The sequence below is a fragment of the Chelonia mydas genome, chromosome 2 (genome assembly GCF_015237465.2).
Source record: "Chelonia mydas isolate rCheMyd1 chromosome 2, rCheMyd1.pri.v2, whole genome shotgun sequence".
Taxonomy (NCBI): Eukaryota; Metazoa; Chordata; order Testudines; family Cheloniidae; genus Chelonia; species Chelonia mydas.
Window position 1 is genome coordinate 11,977,096 of NC_057850.1, and position 27,009 is coordinate 12,004,104.

Genomic DNA, 27,009 nt, shown 5'->3' on the forward strand with positions numbered 1-27,009 from the left:
CACACACACATATATATAGTTCATTTTAATAAAGTTCTTTCGGATGATTTTGCCCTACAAAATTACACAGAGAGTTAGTCTATGGAACTGCAAGTTTTTGTTATTGTGACCCATTGTTCTTCTGCAGCAGTGGTTGGGTATGCTCAAGAGGAATGGGCATCTTCTCCATCCTGTCTGAAATGAACCTGAGCTGTTGCTACCCCTGGACATATAAAATCCTTCCCTTCCCCAGAGTGGGAAAAATGAGCCAAACCAACATGTGCCAAGGAGAATAAATGAGTTGTTTCCCACCTCCCCTTCCTTTGCAGGGACTGCATGGTGTCCCAGGTGAAATGGGGCTGCCAGGACCTCCAGGACTACAGGTAAGCAACATCGACTACCCTCCCTGGAATGACCAGATAGATAAGGGATGCTGACTGGATGTAGATCACTCCACACATTCCCTCCCCCTGGATGCTGAAGGTCTGATTCCCATCTCACACTGCTGTAACTCCTTTGACCTCTGTGGCATTAGGTATCTGTGATTAACCCCAGTGCAAAGGAGGAGAGAGTTGAACCCTAAGTGTGACATGCTATCTCTCCACTGTTCTGCAAGCAGGAGCTCTAAGACAGCTCTGCCAAGGCATGTCTGCCAAGAGCTGAGGGTACTGTGTTTCTGCTGCCCTACTGGGCTAACAAATCAGGGATTGTGATTACAGTGCATGAGCAAGGGATTCCAGGGCAGTGTTCAGATTCAAGACAATTTCTGAATTCTCCTTGGTTTACATGAAATGGGTACATAGTTTTAGTCCAATTGCCACTGAAAAATTGTCCGGACGGCAAAAAACACCATGGCAAGTGAGCTCTGATCATCGCTCCTGTTGACCATCTCATCAGAAAGGGCAAAGAGTGAGTGGGCACAGAGGTACCTCTCTCTCCCCTAGACAGGGTCCCTCCAGCTTAGGGCTGAAGTATGTTTGCAGGGCAGCATGAGAGAAGGTCACAGTGCTTGTGCTGTGCCTATCCTGCGCATAGAAAATGGCTGTCGTTCAGACTGCCAGTGTTGGACTGTCTTAAACACTACCATGAACTTAACAAAAAAAAGGAAGAAGAAGAAGAAGAAGAAAGGGGTTGAGGGCAGTGGCAGGCTCAGCAATGGCAAGAAAACAGGAGCTATAATACCACTGAATTCTCTGCTGGTGAAAGTCCACCATGGGACAATGCAAGCCCCATGTAAACCATCAATGCAGACTTTTGTGGCTCACGGGGCAAATGAAGGCCCTCTGCACAGGTATTCTTCCTTAGTGCACTATTATTGTTCATATAGTTACACCCTGCAAGTCAGGGGTGAAATTCCCCCTGTGGAGAGGGACCATTACAGCTTAGTTAGGATATAGGTGGTGCATATGCTGGGAATGGCCCTATAAGTGGGCATAAATTTCACCCTCTCTGTGAATACCCACAAGTCCCATCATCTAGTGCTGAATAGCAGCCTCCATTTAAGTAAGTCCCTTTTCTTTCTGGCCAGGGTGCGAAGGGACAGGAAGGAGCCAGAGGAGAGCCAGGAGCCCGTGGAGAGACTGTGAGTAATTGCTTCACTTAGGGCAGATCTCGCAATGGGAACACGCCTGAAGGGCTTCAGAAGTAGCTGCTTGACAGAGGAATAATCTCAGGCAGATCCTGTGCAGCGTACACTCTGATCTGCAGCTAGGACAAGAGCTGCTGCTCCGGGTGAACAGAAATTCAAAACCATTCAGCTGCACCGAACGGATTGCTGCTCCGATCAGTTCAATGGATGCGGTTCCAGACTGCCCATCTTGGGTTCATGACGTCTGATTCTTAGATGAAACTCCCTCCTTTCCAGGCAAGGCACTGGTTGTGCTCATTAATGCACTGGGATGGCATTCAGGCACAGGCTAACATCTGGCGCTGACAGCTCATATCTCATCAAGAGGCACCACTCATTGTTGTTCTTGGTTACCTTTATGCTCCTCCTCCTGCCTGATCAATTCAGGATTGTTTTAATAAAGAAGACTCATTACCATAAACCCACCCCACCCACTTGTGTGTGTGAGTGTGGGGTGGGGGATGTTCTCTGAGGCTGATCTGATCTGGCTTCTGCATACTAGAGAACAGAAATGACTCAGATCCCAACTTACCCCCAAATGGACAATTTCTTACTCCTTTCTCAAGCACAGGTCAGTAGGAGAGGAAGTGCTGAATAGAGTGCAAGGAATTAGACGAATGGTTTAGGGGAGCCTTAGATCTGGTGAAGGCCAGATATGAGAAAATGTCCTTGCATTGAGAATCACTGTCCTGTCAACCCAGTTATGGCCTGTTGCTACCATGACTTCTCTTCCGTTGAAGTCCATCAGGCTACTCCTAGGTCTTCTTTACGCTCGTGGTAGTGTATAGGGGAGGTGTAGCTAGATGCCGCAGTGGAAAGCAACCTGCGTCCACATGACGGCATGTAGCTGCTCGCAGCGATGAAAGGCTCTGGCGGTGTGGAGGTAGCGAAGAGCTACTGGAGCCTTTCCCAGTTGCCTCCCTGTGCCAGAGCCTTTCCCCACAGCTGGAGACTTTCCCTGCAGTGGGGAAAAGCTCAAGCAGTGAGGAACGGCCTGAGTCTTTCCCCACTGCCTCCCCCTGCTAGAGCCTTTCCCCGCGGCAGGAAAGGGCTCGAGCTGTGAGACAACACACCGCTAAAAACAGAAGTGTAGATGGGGAAGGCACTGCATGGGTGTGTAGAGCGCTGTGGAGGGTACATGCCCTTAAGTTCTGGTGTCTCTTTACTTTACTGACAAGTACCTCATCTACACTGCTATTTGTACCCACGCTGGGGGGGTGGGGTACTCGACATCGCTATAAGTGTAGACATAGCCTCAGTAATAGTAATAATAATGCTGTCTAATACCCAGTCGCAATGTTGTATAATACCTAGCCCTTTTACAGCATTTTTCATCCATAGATCTCAAAGGAGGTTGTATCATTATGAGCCTGACCCAAAGCCCATTGAAGGCAATGTGAGTCTTCCCATTGACTTCATTAGCCTGTGGATCGGGCCCTGTTACTGGTTTCAGGATTGGGTCATTAATTGACAAATGAATGTAAGAAAGTTAGAAGTGCATCTGACTGTTCCTTGTGAATAGAAGCCTTCGTGTTCTTGCCCTACCAGTTCAGAATATTCACAAGCTCACTTAATATACAAAAAGGCAGGGAAAGGGTAGAAATGTCTGAGAAGACTATTTTGTTGCCCTGGATCCTATATTTTTGTGATAAATCAACATCATTTCATCTGATCTGATAATATATATTTTATTCTCAGTGCTATATTTTTTTTCCAAGCTGATGGAGCATCTGAGCTGGATTTAGGATTTATCATGGTGACAGACAATTTTGAAATTCCCAAGGGATGTCTTAATCTGTTTTGTACTGTTGAATCCTTATTCCGATTGTAAGATCTTTGAGGCAAGTGTTCTCTTTTACTATATGCTTCTATAGCACCTAGCAAAATGTGAACTCCGATCTCATTTAAAACTTCTAGCTCCTACGGTAATATAAATAAGAAACGATATTTTTAAAATTTTGTTTTCTTCAAACAGGGTGCTCCTGGACCTGTTGGGCCCCCAGGTCTACAAGGCTTGCCAGGAAACGTGGTATGTATTCGTCCATAGATTTGTTCCCCGTCTGTGCCCTGCCACATTTCTCTTACTCGCTTTCTTTGGTTTCCATTTCCCAGGGTCTACTGCTGTTGTTTGTTACAGGTGGTTTCATTACTGCCTGTTACTCTCTTTGAGAGACTCAGTAGACATGGACATCTTGGGAGTGGTATATTCAACAGGAGAATCTCATTGTCAGGCGCTGCTTCCTGGTCAGGCCTAGTGGTTGGAGCAGAGGTCAAAGCTGGAAGTCAGGTTGGGACTGGGCCAAGGGTGCAGCTGGAACTGAGCCAGGGACAGGCCAGGATCAGAACCCAGATCAAAGTCCCTAGTCAAGCCAGAATCAGAACTGTAGCCACAGTCCAGGTGCATGCCAGGGGTTCAGGCTGGGTAGTCAGAGTCCAGGGACGAGCAAAGTCAGTACTGTAAAAACGTAAAAACAGAGATGGGAGTGAGAGTCACAGGTTGAAAAGCAGGATCCAGAGGGGGACACCAAGCAAAGAACCCTGGACAGTGCCCACTGCTCCTTGAAGGCATCCAGGGAGCCAGTGGACATGGTCCAGAGGAACTCTACCTGGAGCTATGGCTTAAGGGAGGATCAGAAGTAGGCCCCACAGTTGTAGAGCACCTCCCCATCGAGTTTCCCCCTCCTGGTATGGAGGACGGCCACTTTGGCCAGTGCCAGGAGGAGGTTGACAAGGAGGTCTCGTGACTTCATGGGGCACAGATGGGGTGTGCATAGATCAGGATGTGTGGGGAAAAGTGCAGCCAGAACTTAGGGAGAAGGCTTTTGAGGAGCCAGAAGAGGGGCTACAACCTGGTGCATTCAATGTAGATGTGCGCCAGGGTCTCCCTCTCGCTGCAGAAGGGGCATGTGTCGGGGGAGGTGGTGAACCACACCAAGTACATGCCCATGCTCTCAATTCTGTGAAGGAGCCACCAACTAATATCCCAGGTGGGCCATGGGACTAGGGTGGAATACGAACTGGCCCACCGGGGTTCCTCGCCCACCACGGGTGGTAGGAGGTCCCACCACTTGGTGTCAGAGCAGGACACAAGCATGAGGAAATGAAGGGTGTGGAGCACAAGCGCATAGAGCTGTTTTCTGGGCACAGTCCGTAGGCGAACCAGCTTTCATGTCGTGCAGCCTGTTTCGGTGGTGTGTAGGGGCTGGCTGAGGAGGATCACCGGGCAGGGGCCCGGTGGCAAGGTCCAGAGGGCCAGGGGTGACCGGTGGGTGGGGAGCAGCCTCCCAAAGGACCCGCTCAAAGAAAGTGAGAGAGGCAGGTGCTAAGGCTGCCCTCACTATACGCCAGGGGATGTGAGGGGTGGAGAACCCCATGTGCCAGCAGAGCACCGGGGATCCACCCAGTGTGTCTATTCGTAGTCCAGGAGGTCTCTGATCCTGGTGGTACTAGCCAGGACCAACCTCTGCTGCACTGAGGGAGACTCCACCACCCACACACCAAGATGGAGGTTGTGTAGCAGGGGCTCCACGAGGAGGTCCCCCGCCTCAGCCACCGCTGCAGACCTGGTCGCCGAGACTAGCTTCCCGGCCTTGGTAAAAAACCGGCAGCTCGGAACGGTCTCACAGGAGACTCCTCAGATGGAGGTAGAAGAGCTGCCAGTCGTATCGGAGCCCTCAGAGGTGGCAGGGGAAGGTGTGCACCAGCTCACTCCATGCCAGACTACCAGCACCATAGAGGAGTCTCTGCAGGGCCTGGAGGTGGAAGTCATGGACCTAACTGCAGAGACAGAGCAGGACCTGCCCAGCCTCCTCCAGGGGGAGGTTCGGGACTCCCACAGAGACCCAGTGCAGCCCTGGACAGAAGAACGCCAAAATTTTCTTCTGGAGGCAGGTCAGGGTACCCAGGGGCAGGCTCAGAATGTGGAGCCAGTGCCAGAGCATGGACAGGACCAGCTGGTTAAGCACCAGTTCCCTCCCGCACAGGGAAAGGCACTGGAGCAGTCCTGTCCACTCCTCAACCACTCAGCCACCCTGATCTCCAGATCATGCTAATTCTCCAGTGGGGAGGGATCAGTGGCAAAATGTTAGACACCCAGATAGAGTAGCTGGCCCGTTCTCCCCCGGATGGGCTGGAGCGCAGGAGGAAGGGAGCTCTCCTGCCACCTGTCCCCGACTACCAGGACAGAGCTCTTGACTCAGTTGACCCAGGTGGAGGAGGCTGCTGAATAAATGGGTTGGTAGGCCTCCACCCACACTAGGTCACCCAGGTCCTGGACCACGATACAGATCTCTTCTAGTTCATTGTTCTCAGGATTACAGGTTGTCTGTACTGGGAAAGGGGAGTGACATAAACCAAGATGTATAAAATTGCATTTCCTTTAGAATCAAATACCACCTGAAATAACGGTTTTAAACAGTAGCGTTCTTTTTCTCCAAAGGGTGTCCCTGGAGATGCTGGCCAGCCCGGAAAGGATGGACAAAAGGGTGAAAAGGTACAGCAGTTCTTTCATGTCTGTCAGATAAATGTGTATCTGGACTTGCAGCACTCTGAACTGTGACCAAGATTAATAGATTTTAAAGCTAGACAGGATGATTAGCTCATCTAGTGTGTAACACAGGCCATAGAATTGCATTTGGTTCTCCCTGTATAAACTACCTAGCAGTACTAACAGGACAGGAGCCCTTGAAGTGAAAAGGCCACCTTAGCTTTTCTGTTAGATACAGTGATGTCATTGGCTTGAAAACACATCCGCCTGGTGATTGTGCCATGATTGTGGGGGATTCTATTCTGTTTGTTTCTCTCTTGGTAAGTATGTTTAAATCTGTAAATCCCCAGCTGTAAGCAAAACCTTCTGGCACAGGTTAGGCAAGCTGAGGCTTCTGCTTTCATACCAAGCTCTTTTAATTGTATAGTTCCCTTATCCTCCCAGCCCACCCTCACCTCCATTTGTCTGTCTCATCTGACTGTTATGTCCTGCCTGACACCTGGACTGTAAACTCTCTGGGGCAGGGACTGTCTCCTTTATCACTTGCCTGTACCAAGCCTAACACAATGGAGCCCTGATCCTGGATTGAGGCTCCATAAGAGAACTAATTAAAAGTAACATCAACCTTAACTGCACACAATAGAAGGATAACAATGCAAAATATAGACAAGTCCCACTATATCAACCCCTCCCACCAAATCACCATCCATGTTCCCAGTGTTCACCAGATGCCCGATCTACTTAAAACCCAAATGTTCCCTGAATTAAATGTGCCTTCTAGTATGTTTCCAAAGTTAGCAGGGTGGAGTCACGATGGAATAGCGAAGAAAAAGGTGTTCTAGAATTAAGAACCCCTCACTGATGGAAGAGGGAGGAAAGGGTGTTCTAGAATTGAAGACCCCTCACAAGGAACACCCTGCCACCCTTCCTTTCTCCCCACCTGTTAAAGCAGAGGGCTAGTAACTCAAGCTCTTCTGCTGAGTGTATCAATATTACACAGATTGGAGGAGTCTTCAACATAGCCAAGCCCCAAACCATTTAGGGCTAAAGTTTTCTGTTAAAGGAGAGCATTTGAGATAAAGGCCAAGATACATCATCACATTCTTATAGTATAATAAAACAGGGCTTCTTATGACCCTGAGGAAGGTTCTGCCTGTAAAATTAAAGACAAAAGCCCTGCACATTTTTATCCTCATGGGATATCTGGTCCAGAAATGGACCTTAGCTCTCAATTCAGATGCATCATCATAATATCTTCTACAGGGTGACCCAGGAAAGGAAGGAAAACCAGGTCTACCTGGCCCCTCGGGTGAGGCTGGCCCTGCCGGAACACCTGGCTTACCAGGGAAGGGTAAAGACGGAGAACGGGTAAGACCTCTTGCCACACCGTGCACCCAGCTAGAATCAGCAGAAGCAGTGTATGAAATATAACTGTGTAATATTGCAGTGTAGCATTATATTATTATCCACTGGCAGCAGGCCACCATTTGAGTGGATGCGGCTGCCAACATCAGCACCTACAGCAAGCTTGCTTCCTTCCAACGCTGCGCCATCATGTATTCTGTCCATATCTGCCCATGCGCCAACCTCACGGGGGGGGAGGCAGTCTCTCTCTCTTTCTCTCTCTCTGGCCTAATTACTATTTCAGTAGCTATCCACAGGGGAACAGCTTCAACAGGAGAGATTGAGTGAGCCCCACAACTGAATACCCCATAGCTCAGTGGTTAGAGCACTCTCCTGAGAGGTGAGAGACCCCTCAGTTCAAGTCCTGTCTCCCTCTCCAGCAGAAGACGGTATTGAAGCCGGGTCTCCCATATTCCAGGTGAGTGCTCTAACCGATAGGCTAGAAGTTATAAGGTGGGCTCCTCCACCACTTGCCATTTTCAGTGTAGTGAGGCAGGCACCAGGCACCTAGCTCAGTCCTACAAGATACACCTTTGGTGCCGAAGCCACCTGACTCCTAATGGTGGATTGCCATTTGTGGATCACTAAGCAGAGATGGACACATCCCTGAAGCCTGGATATAGGTACCTATCTCTGAGAGTGGGGCGGAGCTTAGCACACACCCCTCTGTTTGGAATCTCCCATTAGGCAGCTCCCCACCTAGTGTGCTGGCTTTTGTGGATCGCATTCTTAGGTGTCTATCTTTCCCCATTCATTGTATGTGGAGCCTAGGCTCCTAACTCAGGCTTTGTGGATTAGGCTTTGTTCCTGTGATTTTCTAGATGTCTAAAAGTTAGACGCTCAGTGTTGCAACTGCTAAGTTCCTTCATGGATCCCACCCACCCACAGCCACTAGAAATACTAGTTTGATGTAAAAATCATTTTTTGTTTATTTTGCAAAGGTCAAGCTTCTGCTTGGCAAGGATTGACTATTTTTCTCTTTTGGTTATGGCTCTTTAGGGTGAAAGAGGCCTCCCAGGCTTACCAGGACCCTTCGGACACAAGGTAAGCATTTACCTCTGTCCCATTGAGGACTACTTCTCAAAAACCAGGACAAGTTTGCACATTGTCACTGGAGCTGGTGGAAAATGTAATTGAAAATATGGTCTATTTTTCACTGGAAAATATTTTTGATGAAACATTTACTAAAAATCTTTTCCTGATTTTTAATGGAAAAAGTTTGCAACAGAAACTTTATTTATTTTCTGTGTAATGCCTCTCTGGTTGTATACATGCAAATATTAGGATATGAAATAACTTGTTCACTTTCCACATACATCATTTTATATCTCTCTATATAAACCTATAACTAAAATTGTGGGCCAAATCCTGCCATGCTTACTGAGACAAAACTCACACTAACTTCCCTGGCAACCTGAAATCCATACAATCAGAGAGTCATTGCACTTACAGGGTGAGCTGCACTTTAGATCCCTTTGCAGTACCTCGGGTGTACCCCTCAGATGACAGGTATTGTTTCCTTCACCACCTCTCTGCTGTGCAGCTGCTCTTGGGGTGGATCGCTGGGTTACAGCTCCTACCCACTCCCTGCCGTTTCCCAACTATGTTAACACAACGGGCCCGGCTGTATTCGGCACCTGCAGGAATCTTCCCTCTGGCAGCCTGTGAATAGAGGCTGATTAAAGTGACTGAAAACAGCTTCAGAATGAACAGTATTTATTCACCCAAAGGTAAATGGTAAGCAGAGAAAAGAGTTAAGACAACAGAAGTTTGTCTACATCTGGTCTTGCCTAAACGTTATCCTTTCAAGTTCCAGTTAACCCAGGTACTTCGGTCTCTGGGTGGGAGAGACAGACTACTTTGCATTCTTCGTTTGTCTCAGTGTCTGTCTGTGAGCATCTTACCAGAGTAGCAGCTGCTGGCAACTCCCACTTCCCCTCTCCCTCAAGAAAAAAGTTTTAAACTGTTTATGCTCCTTTTGACCTCTAGGCTCTGTCTTTGGCAAAGCAGTTGTGTCATTTAGGCTGGCATCTGGGAAGACCATCTCCCCAGTTAATGACCCAACCATTGTCCCCTTGAAGTTGTTTACCCAGAACTCTCTTATCTCTGCTCACTGTTTTTTATGTCTTGCTCTTCCTATTAGCCCTTTTTAATTCTACAGCTTTGTGGTCAGACAAAATGCAAATAATATCAAGCTGAAGTACATATGATCATAAAAATAATACAGATGTCTCCCCCATTCTCCACAGACATTTTCAAAGAGGTGGACATGGGAAGAGAGCAAAATCTATTGTCCCTGAAACAAACTGCAGTTATGTAGCCAAATTAGCATTTTGTGGTTTTCACCTGTTGCACTGTTTTTGAAAATATGGTCTTGAGACTAAATATTAAATTTCAGAATTAGCACACCACCTTTACTAAACACATCCAGTTTTGCTGCAGGTCTACAAGAAATTAACAATATTCTTCTGGGATGAGCTGGGTCATGTTTAGAGTCTAGGACAGATTCTTCAGAGGTTCTCTATTTGGATTGATCAAGTCATGATCAAGAGCTAAGGAGGAAACAGGATCTTCCTTGAATATTGAAATAGATTTAAGAATAGGAAACTATTTTTAAGCAGGAATATAGCTGCATAAAGAATTGATTCAGCCATGTCTTATATTCCTGGATAAATCTACCTATCTCTGCCTCATGCTGATTCTGTTCTGCTACATTCTTCACTGACATGGCTAAATTATATTTTCTTTTCCTTTTTTTTTCTTTTACAGTTCAGAATGCACAAGCAGTAATGCAAAGAGAACTATTATTACAAAAAAAGAGAGAAAGAAACATATTAAAACCACCAAATGAAACCTATTATTCGATGTAAAATAAAGATGTTAGGAAACTTACTGTGCAGGGAAAAACGGCACGCATCTTTTTTGCAGCAAAGCTGTGTTCTTGAACAAAATACCTCTGGCATGAGGCTATAGTTCCCACCTGCAGTGAAGTCTGTTATAATGTCTTCCTCACTGCAACATGTAAAACTGAGCAATGTGATTGCATAGCAAGCACCAGAGCAGGATATTTTCTGCTTCTTTCTTAACCCTCCCTTCCCAATCAATGTTCATTAAAACATTGTCAAACAACTGTCCAGACTTTTTCCAGTATATATTATTGACAATTTAATTTTTAACAATGAGGTCTTTTAGATTGTGGAATAGTCTCTTAAAGGATAGGGTTGAAAGTCTATCCCTGAGTCATCTAAAACTGCACTGGAAAAAGCACTTAACAATATACCATAGGGAACAGCCCTGCAGCGATAATGGAATGGGCAAGTTTAATCTTTGACTCAGTAGTTCTTTTCCAACTCTAACATCTATGATCTTCTGCATAAATACCCTATAGTTACCTGTATGTGCAATCTACTATAGGAAAGTAGGTGGTTGCTCACAAGTATGATGTTTTCCTGTGCCTCACAGAATACATGTTATCCTACAGGCAACTGGAGTTCCTCAGTATAAAACCACTCAAAAGCAGCAGTATTGTACACCCTATTGTCCCAACAAAGATGTGAGGTTCTCACCTGGTCTCTGTCTATCAAGTCAACCAAATTAGCAAAAGAAGGATCTTGATGGAAATTGGATGCTGTATGTTAGCTGACCCACATACTGGGGAAACCAAAATAATTATGGGCCCTGTGCTCCCACTCTGTTGTGTGGTGTGGCATGGAGCTGAATCATGCATATGCTCAGAAAACTGGGCTGACAACTTTGTAAAGAGGAAAAGTAGTTTCAGGATATGACAAGTTGTCAGTGGATTTTTCCCAGTATAATGAATCAATGATTGTTCCATGTCCCTATGCTATCATAGATTGAGACAGCTCCCATGCAATGTATTAATAATTACTGTGGAGGTTCCATGTAGGATGTGCAGGAAATATTGGTGATATTTTCTGAGCTGTAAATTAGTGTTAGACATTGGTCATCTTTCTCAAACATATAGAATCTTGCTGGCCCGTAACCCTTTCATCTCTTGCTGTTTCAGGGAGATAGGGGAGTTCCTGGTCTTCCTGGCCAGCCAGGAGACAGAGGTGCACCAGGGGTTGGAGTAGCTGGACCTCCTGTAAGTACTAAGCAGACCTCACTCACTTGTGACAAGACCAGGACACGCCCACTGCCAGCTGCTAGGATGAGCATTGAGCTGTGGGGTGAACCCCCTTACTGTTCTTGAAGTGGTTAATATCAGTTTCTGCTGCTCCTGAAATTATCTGTGTGGTTTTGACACATTGGCGCTGCGTGACACCAGAGCTCTGTCATTACACACTGAACACAGTGTCTTTGGGATGTGTGCATTTCTGTTGCACAACATGTCTCGCTAACTATTTAGCTACCGTACCGTACAGATTATCATTTAACACCAATAGACCACAAGTGAAATTTCCACTGGGAGAGTGACACCCTTCTGACCTCATATTTCCCCAGCTCGCACGTTGAGTCCGGATAAGATACAAAAACCAAAAACATTTTTTTCAATAAATACCATTATTTTCCTTCTTTATTAAGTTTTAGAAAATTGAAGCAAATGATTAAGCATTCTGATTAGCGAGTCTATGCTGTTGTCAGACATCTTAATAAACAGAAAGATACAAAAGTATTTTAAAACCCAATTTTCAAGAGATCCACATTCCTTTTAAAACTTCTTGTTTGTAGTATTTTGACTATTTAAGTGTATACAATACTTTTCAATTGAGATTTATTTGAATCATGTGCAATTATGCCCCTTTGTGCCCACAGCTCTGTCTGCTGCCTTCACCTTTGGAATTTTCTCCCATTTGATAGACTACAAAGTACATCTTTTGGACTATGCTCTAGACAATTTTTTTTTTTTATGGCACTGGGGTCTGATCCTGCCAGGTAGTGAGTGTGTCTGATCCCTGATAATATCAATGAGATCTGAGGACACTCCTCATCTTTCAGATGCTGCTCAGAATCTTGCAAATTCAGGCCCCAGGTGTGTAAGTGTGTAAACAGACTTCATTCTTGGTCACACCCATTAGAAGGTAGCAAACATCCTAAAATCCTTTGTAACCATCTGTGCATCCCCACGTACTGTGTCTTAGGGTAGTAGTCCCCACTCCAGTCAATACTTGCCAATGATATCCCGCAGTGGTATCTAGATTTTGCACTTTCTCCTTATACCTGGAACAGGAAATAACTCTGCTATGGTAAACTATATTGCTGTGTAGTAACTGATGATAAATGCTGACTCATGATAAATGCTGACTGTATAGTTTGCATTTCCCATGCTGGGGACTTCTTGTTTTAGAGAAGATTAGGCAAAAGGTCAATCATGTAATACCCAGTCTCACTCGTAAAAACATAATGAGATCTGCAGCATGGCCTCTGCTTTGCCCAAGGGGCACACGCTATTCAGGATGTGCCAGGATTTTAGCTAGTATTTTGGTGAGGCTTAGTGATTTGCTGCTGCTCCGGCACATATGAAATCCTGTTGCCTTGATTTCTAAATGACAGCTTGTTTTTCCTTTGGGAAGCTGAAAGCCTCTCAGGCATGAGTGCTCATACTTTAAATCTCATTATGATTACACCAGGCTAATTAATTTCAATTGCATGAATGAGAATTTTAAAATTAATTTATCAATTAAGAAAATGCATTAGCTTTTGTGAAGCCTGGTGTGCCATTACTGTTTGTTATTTATTAGTTACTGGTAGGGCACAATATAAATCATGATTTCACAGAGAGCATGGAAATCATGAAAACCCACCCAAACCATGATCCTTTAAATATTTTTTTTAAAGGATGCCAGCAACAAAGTCTTTAATACACAACATTACTTTAGCTAGTCAATATCAAGGATGCAGTGAATTTTACAAGTAAATGTGTCAGTTTCAAGGACAGAATGAATATTCCTTGTATAATTCATTTCATCTTTGAAATTGACTAAATTTACTTATAAAATTCATTCCTTGCAAACTCCATGCAGTTGTAATACTTTTGCCATCATGAATTTGTCGTGAATTCCTCCCCACCCTGCAAAAAACTATGATTTACACAGAGCCCCAGTTACTGGGCTCAAACCAGGGGTACCTGGATGAAATTCTATGGCCTATGTTTTGCAGGACACTGGACTAGATGATCTAATGGTCCCTTCTGGCCTCAATAGCTGTTAATATGAATGACGGGACTAAGAGTATCAGAATCTGGCCCAACTGTGTACATCATTCACCTTACTTCAGGGCATTGTTTTTTCCTAAGTCAGAAAGAGTTATGCTACTTGCTCACAACAAAGACAACAAGTATGATATTTCCATCGACCACTCTGTTATCATGGACATGCATATAGATATGGAACATGCTTCCGTGTTGGCCTGTTGCTCGCAGTGATGATGTGAGGCTAGTTCCAGAACCGCCGTGACTTTTATTTCCCTTTCTGCTTCCAGAAAAAAATGCTGACTTTTCATCTCTCTCTCTCTCTCTCTCTCTCTCTCTCTCTCTCTCTCTCTCTCTCTCTCAGGGGATTGGTTTTTTTTAATCATAAATATCGTGGTGGTAGATTCCTCTCTGCTATCACTCCATTAATTCTGATCTCAGCTACACTGGTAGCTTGTCAGTCTGGAGTATTGATGTTGCTGGAGTTGAGATTTGCACCGGTGTAAGAGATCGGAGTCTGGCCTGTCGTGTGTGTGCATCCTACCCGAGCTGCCAGGGAGAGAGGGAGACAGCGCTGCATGGGAGAAATGGGGGTGAACTCTCGCTCATGATGATATTTCCTCATGGAAGTTTCCTTAGTTGTTTCTATGTGCTTGATGTTGGTTACTGTAAGGGGACTTCTCTCTCTCCCTCTCCATGGGTACTAGGGGGTTGCAGTTTGGTGGATTAAACAGCTCGTGAATCTGCATCCTTGCAGCCCAAAATGAGCAGCTGCTGTGAACTCACTGGGCTCTGTGCCTCAGGCTCATTTATACTTTTATATACCCTGGGGTTACTCGCTGCCTGGAAGACTGTTGGACACAGCACTCTGTGTGTTCTTGTTTTCTTTAAACTCCTCTTCCTTCATTTACTTTCTTTGTTGCTAGCTTCATCTGTTTCAGGGTGACCTCCTGCCAAGCTGATTCTGTTCCTTTTCCTGACCGCTCCTCCTATGCTTTCCATTAAGTCTAAACTCCTGTTGCTCTCTAATCACTCACATAGGATGTTAAATTCAGGCTCTGCTGGCCTTTTCATCTATGTGTTGTTGCTGTTTGTTTGCAGGGCCCTGTGGGACCAGCAGGAGACAAAGGGCCATTGGTACAGTATGTCTTGCTAACTACACCCAGCTTTTACAGAGGGGCACCACCATGTAGTCAAATGTCGCATTGTTTATTGATGATTTTTTTAAGGCGTGTTTATATTTTCCATTTGCCTGATAGTGATGGAAAGATACAGCTAAATGATTTAGGCCAGCGTTTCCCAAACTGGGGTCCATGAGGGTACTCCAGGGGGTCCACGGGCCCCGCTGATCAACTCCTCCCCCTCCCTCTCTCCCTCCCTCAACATCTCTGCCGCCCTCCCAGCACCTCCAGCACACTGGGGAACAACTGCTCAGAGGTGTGCAGGAGGCGCTGGGAGGGAGGGGTAGGAGCAGCGACGGGGCATGCTTGGGGGAGGGGGCGGAATCATGTCCCGGGTCGCCAACCCTGCTGATCAGCTCCTCCCCCTCCCTCCCAGTGCCTCCTACACCACGGAGAACAGCTGGGAGGGAGGGGGAGGAGTGGGGATGGGCCGCGCCCAGGGGAGGGGCTGGGAAGAGGAGGGGCAGGGGTGGGGCCTTGGGGGAAGGGGGGAAATGGGGGCGCTGCCTGGGGCTGAGGGGGGGGCATGGGGAGCACTGAACATTTTAAAATCAAAATGGGGGTCCTCGGGTTGCTAAAGTTTGAGAACTGCAGATTTAGGCCATGATCCAGCAAAGCACTTAAGCACCTGCTTAACTTTGGGACTACCCACATGCTTTAAGTTAAGCATGTGTGTAAGTGCTTTGCTGGACTTTTGGCAGAAAATAACAATATTAATAAAATTCTATCTTAAATTGACTTCTGCTGACACAGGTGTAAATGTAGCAAGTGGAGTTAATCCTGATTCATAGTGATACAGGGAGATCAGAATCTTGCCCCTTGTGCTCATCATTTAGCGCAGGGGACAGGGAGACAGGACGTCTGGGTTCTGTTCTCCTCTCTGCAGCATGGCCTTGGGCGAGTCAGTTACCCTCTGCCTAACCGTGCACACCCGTGAAAGTGCTATAACGCCAACCCCACCACAGGGCTTAAGTTGTGAGGCTTAATTTATGGATAGCTGCAAAGTTCCTTGAGTTCCTTCAGTGGAAGATACTGTATTAGCACCAAGTGTGATTAAGTTTTTCTGGGAAGTCAGTTCGGGTGTTGCTTGTTAAATGGGTTCTGGAAGCTGATGGGATGGGAGTTCCATTTCTGCAGCAGACAGGAATCTGGCCACTGCTAAATAGGTGGAGGGGGTACAAACATGCCGCCAACATTTCTGATCAGGTTTATTTCTTCTCATTTTACCAGGGCCCTCGAGGTTTACCAGGTGTTCCAGGCCCACAGGGGCCAACTGGGCAGGATGTAAGTAAAGAAAGCGAGAGTTTAAGTGTTTATTGTCATTAAAAAGGCTACCCACAGTCAATATATCACCTTAAAAAAAAACCTTTATCAGTCCAGGAGCTGGTTCTTTAGGGTGGGCCAATGAGATCATTAATAGTGATGGAACAAAATTAACCAAAGAAAAGTTTAGGTCAAACATCTGGTAGAATGACCTAAAAGACCTATTTGAGGAATAATGGGAAGTGGGGGAAGAGCCTGTTAGAATGACACTGGAGAAGGCATACTGTTGGGGGAAAATCCCGCACTGGCCAGGGAAGCCTCAAGATAGCAAGTCAATTTCTTGGGTTTATGATTTCTCTGATTCTCTGACACTTCACTGAAAACAGAAATCTTGGGCCAAGGGTCCCTGTGGCTTTTTGTTGCACTGCCCTGCAAAAGAGATGACGTTTTACCTCTTCCCAGAGTGTGAGTCACAGAAAGGATGCTCTGCGGGGTGAGAAACAGAGGGAGGTCTTCACATGTCTGCTGGAGGAAGCCGATCCCTGCCCTTGGCTCGTGGACACTTGCTGTGTCACAAACACTGTTCCGGGGAAGGAGGAGGAAGCTCCTATCTGATCAGCAAGTGCTGAGCTCTAGGAACCAGTCCTTGGTGGAAGGGGGAAAGGGGCACTGGATATGCTTAAAGGGGGTGACACTGCATCATCACTGGCTGACATAATATTGGGACATGAAGAGCTGGCACCTTCATGTAACTCTCCTTCTCTACACGGTGTAGGGTGACCAGACGTCCCGATATTATCGGGACAGTCCCAATTTTAAGACATTTGTCCCGCGTCCTGACTACACATTGGTCAGGACACCCTTTGTCCCGATAGTGGGGACCGCTCACCATGAGTTACTGCGCGCACCAAAGTCCTGGGGCTGGCAGCGCTTCTTGGGGCAGCTCCCAGCGCCCACCCACCAGCAGGAGCCTGCAATGCGGGTGGCCTCTAGGCACAGAGGTGGAGGGGGTCTCCGCGTGCTGCACCGGCTCCCTACTGCCCAATCAGAGCTGCGGGGGTGGGGCTTGCAGGCACCGGCAGCGGGCAGAGAGCCCTCGGCCCCCCCACCCCACCCTACCCAACCCAACCCTATGAGCCACAGGGACCTGCCGGATGCTTCCCGGGAGCCACCCCAGGTAAGCACCGCCGGGACTCCCCACCTCGCCCCCCCCCCCGCAGGTCCCTCTGGCTCTTAGGGTTGGGGCAGGGAGGCAAGGGGCTCTGTGCACGTTGCCAGTGCCTGCAAGCCCCATGGCTCCGGCAGTTCCCATTGGCGCTTTTCCCAGCCAATGGGAGTCATGGAGCTCACGCTCGTGGCGGGTGCAGCTCGTGGAGCGTCTGGAGACCCCCCTCACCGCTCTGACCCTAGGAGCCAGAGACCTCCCAGCAGGGCAAGTGAGCGCGGCCAGGGAAGGGGGCAGGGTGTGGTGGAGTGAGTGTCAGGGTGGGGGGTGCTGGGCTGTGAGGGTGTGGAGGGCGCTGGGCAGTGGGGGAGGTTTGTGTGTTTTGGGGTGCTAGGCAGTGGGGGACTGTTGGGGGTGCTGGGCAGTGGGGGAGATCTGTGTGTGTCAGGGCACTGGGCAGTGGGGGTCTGTGTGGGGCACTGTTTAGTTGTGGTGGTGGGGCTGTGGGGAAGGACACTGGGAGGGAGGGAGGGAGGAGAAATCGGTGTGTATTGGGAAACTAGCGAGTGGGGGGTTCTGTGTGGGGTGTTGGGCAGCTGTGGTGGGGCTGTGGGCGGGCGGACACTGGGCAGGGGTGGTGGTGTGCACAGCAGTGTGCATTTGTGGAGGAAATGTGGGGGAGGCGGGGGGGCTCTGGGCACAGTGGGTTCAGGGGGTGCAGGGCATAGTGGATCCGGGGCATGCTGGGCAGGCGAGTTGTGTGGCGCAGCATGGGCCCACCCCCGACAGGAAGGGGCACGCTGGTAGCACGCCGGGCGGACCAGTGTACCCCATTGCCCCTGGCCGGCCCCGCCCTTCCCGCTGCTCACCTCCTCAACTGAAGGCGGGGGGAGGGGGTGCACGGGTGGGTCCCGGCAGTTCTTACCTGGGGCGGCTCCTGGGAAGAGGCCGGCAGGTCCCCAAGGTGAGTGTCAGCTGGGCTGAGTCCAGCAGAGTGCGTGCAGACTGGTCCACCTAGCCCATGGCAGAGCCAAGGAAAGAGGCACCTGCCTCTGCACATGCTGATTCCCCCCAGGGCAGGCCAGGGTTGCGCACTGCTAAGCTGCTGCCCAGCTCACTTACCCACATTGGAAAGCAGGGATTGCACCTGGTGGCGGACATCTGCTCGATGTGCAATCGGGATGCCAGTTGTCCCGATATTCAGGTGACATTTTAAATTTGGGAGTGAAATAGAAAATTAGTCGATTGGGAATGTCCCATTAAACCCGACTGTGACCTGTTATCTACAGGCAATTATGGTTTTTCAGGTTGTTTTCAGGTGTAACGCTGAAGCTGGGACTGTGGGTCTCCCCTCTGTGACTGCAGCTGGGGCTGGAGCCAGAGCTAGAACTGGGGCCCTTCGCTCCCCTGCCCTGTAACTGGGTTTGACTTTGCAACCAGGATCCTGAACCCCTATCCGGTGGCTTCAGCCTGGGGCTGGAGCTGGAGCCCTGTGCCCCTGGCCTCGTGACTTCTGCTGGAGCTGGGGCCAGGAGTCCTTGAGTCCTTGCCCCGTGGCTTGTGGTTTGGGCTGCAGCAGGGGCCGTACACCCCTCTTGCAGCTTCCTAGGGCTGTGCGCCCCCTCTCATGGCTCCGGTCGGGGCTGTGCACCTGTGGCTCCCCCCCGCCTGCTCACCCAGTATGTCCTGATATTTCACTCTTGCGATCTGGTCACCCTAACATGGTGTTGTGACATTGTAGGACCTCAAATCAATCCCAGGATCTCCAGACCCATAAACATATATGCCATGGCTTCAGAAAATTGAAGGGCTGATGTAACAATCATTGGGTGTAGCTCCATTGAAGTTCCCTGGTAGGCCCAAAGAGACGTCCTGTGACTCTGAATGGATCTCTTCTCTCTTCCTCCTGGGGATTTGGAGAGGAACGTCTCATTTTCTTCCTGCACACTTGGGTTTCTCTAGGTGTGGTCCCGCTCTCCTCACCCCACCATGGGGAAGAGGGGATGAATTCTCTCCTACTTTCCCTTACTTCTGGGGGACGCAGAGATTTTCTCAGCGCTGGTACTCTCCTGTGGAGTGCGCCTAGCTCTCTGGGAGCACTGACCACCCCTGCAGCCATCACCCTTCTCCCTCTGGGAGAGAGAAAGCTAGCCTTGTCTAAAGGAGGGAAGTAAAGTTAACTGAAAGGTAAAGCACCTTAGTCTTCCAGGAGTATCTACAGTCTTTTAATCGCAGGATTTTTGCCTGTCTCAAGGAAGCAAAGTGTAAGAAGCAACGTTCCGTCTTGCCAGCATTTCCCAAGTTCCCCAAAGAGTAATTATAAGACAAGTTTCTCCTTCACACACGTCTCAGTCAGTGAAGTTGCAGTTCCTTGGGAACCGCAGCTGTTCCCCACTGAAATTCATTACCACGGTTTCATATTCATAAGCCTGAGCAAGACAAGAGGCCTCAGAAGGGCCCTTCTTTGGACGCCAGTGTTAATGCAGACACAGGAAAAGAGCAACTGAAATTTCTTCTGATTTCTTCCTCCCCAGCTGAGGCCAGATGTCTCTCGCGGGGCAATCGCCGATACAGTCTGATGTCACTCCAGAACATACACAGTAGTGGAGACCAGGAGTGTGCAATGGAAAAGGAGAGGACCTTTCCACAGGACTCAGTGGTGCCTCACAGAGCAGCCCTGACAGAACTGGGGATGGCAGGAAGCATTGTGCTGCAAGGCACCCAGAGCGAGCTTGCCCACGGGGCCACGCTCTAGGAGAGTGCTATGTGCCTTCCCCTCTGCAGCCCACCAGCTCTGCTGACGGATGGTGAGGGACCAGGCCCCTCCATGCCCTGCCTCTCCTCAGAGAACTTGCTTTCCATGCTCAAGTTGGAAAATGTCAATCTCAGATCTGTGCTTGCTGTGAGAACAGTCATGTTGCCAGATTTCACACAGCCAAATGTCCCGGGTCTGCAATTGCCTGAAATGAACCAGCCTACATTTCTGTGGAACACTTCTCCACACAAATGTAGGCCTGACTGATAAGTAAGGGGGGCAGTGGCAGGCACCCCAAGGGTGAGGATCTCAAATGCTGCCAGATTCTGGCCCTTATGGAGGCACTTCCTACATATCCCTTTCCATGTTATAGAACTTCTTCCTTTCCCTTCCAGGCCCAGACCTCAGGTATCTGACATATTAGTGGTGCCTTGCCAATTGCCCATCTCAATCTATCTCTATCACACACCCATCTCTGAAAACTCATATCGGACTGCTCCAACAAACGATGACTCAACGGTGCTGCAACCAACTGCCAGGGCCCAATCTTGCAGTTTCGGATGCAGGATCGGGGGCCTTAGTTTTAAATGTTCCAGTTGGGCTCAGTCTTGAGTGCTTCATTCATCTCTCCTTGAAACTGCTGCAGCTCGACCAAGTATTACCTGTGCCTTAAGTGACCATGAAAACATGATGACCCAGATTTGCCCAGGGGGTAATTCAAGTGGAATTAAGAGTGACACCAGAGTATGGTAGGATGGGTAGTGAGAGCGAGTGAGTCAGAGATGGAGGTGGATGGAGAGAGGTAGATTCTAAATGTTACCAACATTGAGATACATTAGTAGTTCTTGTAGAAGTGTGTGTGATTGTCCCAACACTGGCAGGGTTGTGTGACAGTATGCACAAATGAGCAGTGTCCTGGGATGGCGTGAGTATCTGTGTCTGAGGACTGGGAATAGAATAAAGGTCTTATTGTGTTAATCTCATAGATTTTTCTTTCCCTTGTCCATAGGGTTTACCTGGAAACCCTGGGGACAGAGGACCTCCTGGAAAGCCAGTAGGTCATTTCACTTTTAGATTAAATGCCAAACAATTCTGCTCGTCTCCCTTTTATATCAGTACCTCCATATACCCCATCCTTCACAGTGACAGTTAAATGTCGCTTGCTTACTGTTCTAATTGGAAGAACAGCTACAAGAACTAAGAGCGAAGAGTGATTATGGTAGCAGCGTCTGTGGTAGGTTTGGCTCAATGTAAAAATAATTGAATATGTTATATGTAAATGAAAGCAAAAGCTCGTTACAACATTCTCTTAGTATTTGCATATAAAAACTAATGCCAGAATCTGTATCTTCTACACATGCACTGCCCAGTGCCTCTCTATATTCTGGAATAAACGTAGAATGCCTTTGACAAAGACATATTTGACTCAATGAGCACCAGCGAGTGCAAAGAAAATCAGTACCATAGTACAGGGAATTTTCATGCAAATTTACCTTCAGTGTCTCATTTTATAAAACTACTTTTTAAATTTGTATTAAACAAAAGATTTCTCTTTCCACAGGGTGCCTCCTCCCTGCTTTCTCCTGAGGACATAAATCTCTTAGTCAAGGTACAGGCTGAAATTGCCTTTGTAATGAGATTGTTTTTTGCTTTTAACTTGATGACTGATGCTACGTTATAGAGATGTGTCTGAACTGTCAGTGCCAGATGTGCATCTGAATATTCTAAACAGCCAGATTTGCAAGCAATTTGCAGTTCATAGTCACACTGTCAGCTGGTGCCACTGGGGACATGTTAGAGCCCAAAGGGGGCATGGCCAGAGTTAGATACATTCCAGTAATCTCCACCAGTGTAATGGCCTACAAAGGGCCCTTATAAGCTGGTGTAAGTTAGAGCAGCCCCGAGGTTGCTGCTCTAACTTTTAGTGGGGCCTGAACTGGCCCTCTGAAGCGCTGGCATCAAATATTTTCAAGCATAATTCCCTAAAGATAGGCTTTAAACGCCACTGAAAGCATCTAAATCAGGGGGAGGGATAGCTCACTGGTTTGAGCATTGGCCTGCTAAACCCAGGATTGTGAGTTGAGGGGGCCATTTAGGGATCGGGGGCAAAAACTGGGGATTGGTCCTGCTTTGAGCAGGGGGTTGGACTAGATGACCTCCTGAGGTCCCTTCCAACCCTGCTATTCTATGAAATAAAGGGGCCCAATTTTTAAAAATGCTGAGCACCTATGTCTCCTGCTTAAGTCAGTTTGAGCTGTAGGTGCTCAGTGCCTTTTGAAAATCAGTCCACGTTTGCATGAGGTATCTAACTGGGGATGTAGGTGCCTACCATTAAGCGCCCACATTTGAAAATGTTGGTTTGTAGGTTGGCTTTTGCTGTCCATGAAGATGATTTCATGGGAAATGATTCAGTATTTGACACTGAGCAGCTGCTAAATCTTTACTGATGGCCATGGGCACAGTAGAGAGATTTTTAAGCAGTCTAGGGACATGGCAAGAAATCTTTACCTATTGATTAAGAGGCACTGAAAAATGAACTGCTAACTGGCCTCCTTCTTAGAGCTGAAAAGAGCAGCCCTCTCAAGTTACTACCTTGAGATGAAACCTTGTATTCACACAGCATTTCTTCTCAAAAGATCCCAAATATCTTTACACAGAGTGCACTGTATGAAGATGTTTTGTATTACGGTAACCCCTGGAGACCCCAGCTGAGCTCAGAGGCCCATTGTTCTAGGGGCCATACACACACAAAGTAGGAAGCAGACCCTGGTCTAAAGTGCCTATATTCTAAATCAGACAGACACCCAAGCAATAGCAGGGAAAAGAGAGTCAAAGTGCATTGCCCAAGGTCATACAACAGATCCCTGGCACAGCTGGGGATAGAACCTAGCCCTCCTGGCCTATCCACTGGACTGCACTGCCTCTCTGTATACTGGGCTCACTTCACCCACCACTGAAACAAGGCCGACCCTCAGGCAGAAATGCTAGGAATTCTGTATGCTTGCTGGGTGTTTTTTTGAAATAAAGAATAATGTAGTGAGCTGACACTTCAAAGGACAGTTGAGGGAGACAGAGCGTAATTCCCCATGATGAATTTGGCCAGGGCACTGTAGCACACATCTGCTTTTGCAACAAATGCCAAGAGATCTTTCATGACCACAAGTGGGCAGCGCTTCACTTCTCTGTTATTCCACAGTGCCTGCCACCACTCGGCTGAACATAGGCTCAGTACTGACTATCCTGCTTTCTCTAGGGGTGGGAAGACTATAGCATGAACTCTCCCCCAAAATTAAGGACCATCAAAAACCTCACCACATTCCGCTAAAAGTGCAAGGCACCTTTCTTTAACCTGCCTTCTCTAACATAAACACATCGCAACAGGTTTATATGTTAAAAACTCCACACTGCATGAGAGAGCAAACAACACGTGACGGATGTGTAGTCATATCACTCAATGCACTACTGGAAGGCGCTCAGATACTATGGTGACCAGCGTGGTATAAGAACCTATAGAGAACAGAATAGGAGCCGCCCCCAACTCCCTGCAGCTCCTGGGTTTTCCCTGGACAGCTGCCCTCCAAGCACTGACCCAGCCAAGCTTCGGAGGCTGGATAAGACACTGTTTGGAATCTGTAAGTTAAGAAGAAACAATAGTTTGTGTGTATTCCTGCTTCTCGTTTTTCCTCTCTCTCTCCCCATCAGAACAGGCCTTTCCCCCCATTCTGTGAGCCTGGCTTTGACACTGAGTTATGGACTACTCAGGTGCCACAACAGTTCTGTGGCCTACCCCTGATTTGAGTGGAGCACAGACCGAGTGGGTAGGCCCATAGCACCGCCTTGCTAAAGTCACGCCGAGCGACTATGGGACTGGAAGGGAGCCTCAGTCTCATCCCTAATGCTCTTCTCAGTGTTACCTTGTCTCTTTTAGGATGTGTGTAATGACTGCCCACCTGGCCCCCCGGGGCTCCCTGGAGTGCCAGGCTTCAAGGGGGATAGAGGTGCCCAAGGACCTCCGGGTAGAGATGGCCTGAATGGGAAAATGGTAAGAGAACTGCAATAAGGTTCGTGCTTCAGGATCACTTTGATAACTGTTTTTAGCCTTATTTTAATATGCGTATATTTATAGTCACAGTAAGAGCAATGCACTACGTGCTTCATAGACAGGTCTGAAGCCCAGCTCCTGTTACAGCCCCTTTACCCTGCTCTGGTAGCCTGAAGGAGCTTAGGAGGAGGAGGGGACAGATGGAAGGGTGATGGGGCCGGGGGAGTGGATGGAGAACTCCACCCTCCAACAATTTAGCAATCTGCTTTATGTTGGGGCTTGCTCCTGCCCTGAGAGCAGTCTAGAATACAGGAGCCAGCCATCCCTCTTGCCCTGCATCTCCTATACATCCAACGGGAGAGCCTGCTAAAACCAGAGAGGATGTTTCAGCCGGGCGCCTGCAGACAAAGAGAAGAGGTTACACACAAAGGAAGAGAAGACGATGAGAAACAACCAAACCAGGGGGGCTGAGCAGAGGAGAGGAGTACAGTTCTAGTAGCTCAGGGACAGCTGGATGGATTTTCTGTTTGTCAGGAGACAGCCTGTGGGAAGGGGCGAGGGAGCGATTTTTAAGGAGGGGCTTGAAAAGGGGGAGGGTGGGGGCCTGTAAATACATGATACTCGCTGAGAATAAGGGTTGCAGAACTGGATCCCTAATATGTAGGAATCTAAATGGGGGAGGAACAATCGTGGGACTCCACTCTAAATCCACACATGCCATGTCCAATACCCCATAAGTACCCGCATCTCTAACCATCCCTGTGCCCTGATTCTCAGGTCCTTCTCCCGTCCTCCCTCCAAGGCCTATGTGGCTCCCTCTCCCTCTCCATCAGTTTGCATATTATACATAAATTGGCATAGAAGTCAGTGGAGTTACTGGTGCAACTGATAGTCTGGCCCCAAGCGTCCATTGTGCTTCTGCATATCTCATGTCATTTCAGATCTTCCGTTTACAGAGTGCCTCTCACCCCAAATGGGAGTCACTTCTCCCGGCCTTTGAAGGGCTGCTGTATTGGAGAGGAACACAGGAATAGTGTAAGACAGGACGTGAGAGATGCTATATCCAGCTTTAGCTGGGGAGGCAGAATGTGTTTCCCTCCAATTCAGCCGAGAAACCACTTATTTTTGTAGAAAGCGGCCTGGGTTGTTTAATTGCCACAAGCAGCCATGGCTGTGGTTGTCTATTTTAGCCAAAACAAAGCACTTCTGGCAGCACAGATCCCCTTTGGCACTGTGCTGGGGCATTGGTTCTGTACAAATTCAGAGGATAGCGTCCCATTGACTGAATCCCTGTACCACTCTCTGCATCCCCACCAGTGTGCATACGTACTACATTTGCTACGTGAGTATGAGTATGTCTCTCTCTAGTGGCTGGCCTGTCTTTTGAATAAGAGCCAGCTTTTGAATAAGAAGACCTTTTGGTGTTATGGGTCCCTCTGTTGCTGTATATATGTAATAAGGAGCTTGTCACACAGGCTCAGAGCATCCAGGAAAGCTGGACTGAGTCCTAACTGTGTTAGGCTGCAGAATTGCAGTTTACCCTTGCAACTACTGGTTCTGCACATGATGGGTGGCTGATCACTTACTGTGTTTTTCTGATTTTGTAAGTAATTAGTGTGATTGAGTGCTCTTTCCTCTTTATTGTAGGGCGATCCTGGCCCCCCGGGTCTCCCAGGCCCTCCAGGGGTGGATGGTCCAAAGGTCAGTAATTCTCCTCAATTAACATCACCTGGATTGACTCCATTCTTATGTAGAGCAAAGGCTGAATCAGAATGCAGAGGGGGAGAACTTATGTGGGACTTGGGTGGAGACAGGCCCTGTGCTACCTTTCTGAATTTCATCCCTGAATCACACAGCTTCCCCATGGACAGCCCAGCAGTGTAACATAGTATCTAGCACCCCCCATCTCTCCGTTTGCAAAGACCAGTTAGGTTGTGATTCTCCACACAGAATTTGGTCTCAATGGGAGCGTTGTGCAGGCAAAGACTGCAGGATGGGTGCCTTACTATCAATTTGGATCCGCTCACCTGAGGAAGGAGGGAGAGCCCAGCCCTGGAAATCCTGCACCTTCCTTTCTGCTTGAAAAATTCCTTGCTTGAATGGTTTTGATGTAATGAATGGTTTGGTATGCTGGGGGCTACACTGACAATGCACTGAACTGTCAGTCTCCTTTAAATGGCCACAGTCCAGTCTGTAGCACCCAGTATTACTTGGAAACACGTTGGAAGAAGGGCTGATCCTTTTCGCTATTTACCACGTCTCAACCTCATATTCAAGGGTCATTGACAAACACCGAGCAATGCCTGAAGGATTCTAGTAATTTAACATTTAGCGCTCTGGCCTTGTGTAACCTCCATGATCAGTTTGCTCAGAAAGTCAGTGCTTAGTTACGGTTGGAACATTTACAATGGCCTAATGTGAAACAAACCAAAACAAATCAATGGCAATAGAGATAAGGAGTTTCCCCCTAGACTTACCTGCCTTCCAGCACTTGGTTCCAGTCTCAAGCAGTGTCTGCTATTTTAATTTCTTTTTATTTGCAGTTATTACAATGAACAAGGAGTTACACTGATTCAGAAAACTGATTTTACTTCTTGCCATGAAAAGTACAGAAAGGGCAATAAAGGACCAAAAGCAAAAGTGCAGGCGGTTAAGATGAGAGAACATTCTGAGAGAAAACTCAGAAAACCGCTAGTAACCCAAATAGATGTATGTGTTATAGGTAATTGCTGTGAACACTCAGCAGTCTGAGAAATAACCATTCTCTGCTGTTCAGTCATGCAGCGGGAGGGAAGACTGGAGTGGGAAGACTCAGCATTTGACTATAATGGTATAAGATTTGAATTGTCCGTATGAACATGAACAACCTTAAATCTAACAGGTGGTCAATATCCCAGTTTGCATTCAGTTCATATATGCACATACCCGCAGTCTGCAGGTGCTCAAATAAAATAAC

At 47.8% G+C, this 27,009-nt stretch overlaps 1 protein-coding gene across 1 annotated transcript in view; it reads left to right on the top strand.

The window, feature by feature from the left end:
• The window catches only part of COL22A1 (collagen type XXII alpha 1 chain), a 325,582-nt gene that overhangs the window by 269,553 nt on the left and 29,020 nt on the right, over window positions 1-27,009 (top strand). Inside the window, exons 34-46 of the mRNA XM_037892981.2 lie at window positions 309-362; window positions 1,508-1,561; window positions 3,582-3,635; window positions 6,045-6,098; window positions 7,356-7,460; window positions 8,496-8,540; window positions 11,524-11,601; window positions 14,749-14,784; window positions 16,059-16,112; window positions 21,021-21,065; window positions 21,573-21,620; window positions 23,940-24,053; window positions 25,701-25,754. Coding sequence (XP_037748909.2) covers window positions 309-362; window positions 1,508-1,561; window positions 3,582-3,635; window positions 6,045-6,098; window positions 7,356-7,460; window positions 8,496-8,540; window positions 11,524-11,601; window positions 14,749-14,784; window positions 16,059-16,112; window positions 21,021-21,065; window positions 21,573-21,620; window positions 23,940-24,053; window positions 25,701-25,754 — 795 coding nt within the window. The remainder of the gene's footprint in view (window positions 1-308; window positions 363-1,507; window positions 1,562-3,581; window positions 3,636-6,044; window positions 6,099-7,355; window positions 7,461-8,495; window positions 8,541-11,523; window positions 11,602-14,748; window positions 14,785-16,058; window positions 16,113-21,020; window positions 21,066-21,572; window positions 21,621-23,939; window positions 24,054-25,700; window positions 25,755-27,009) is intronic.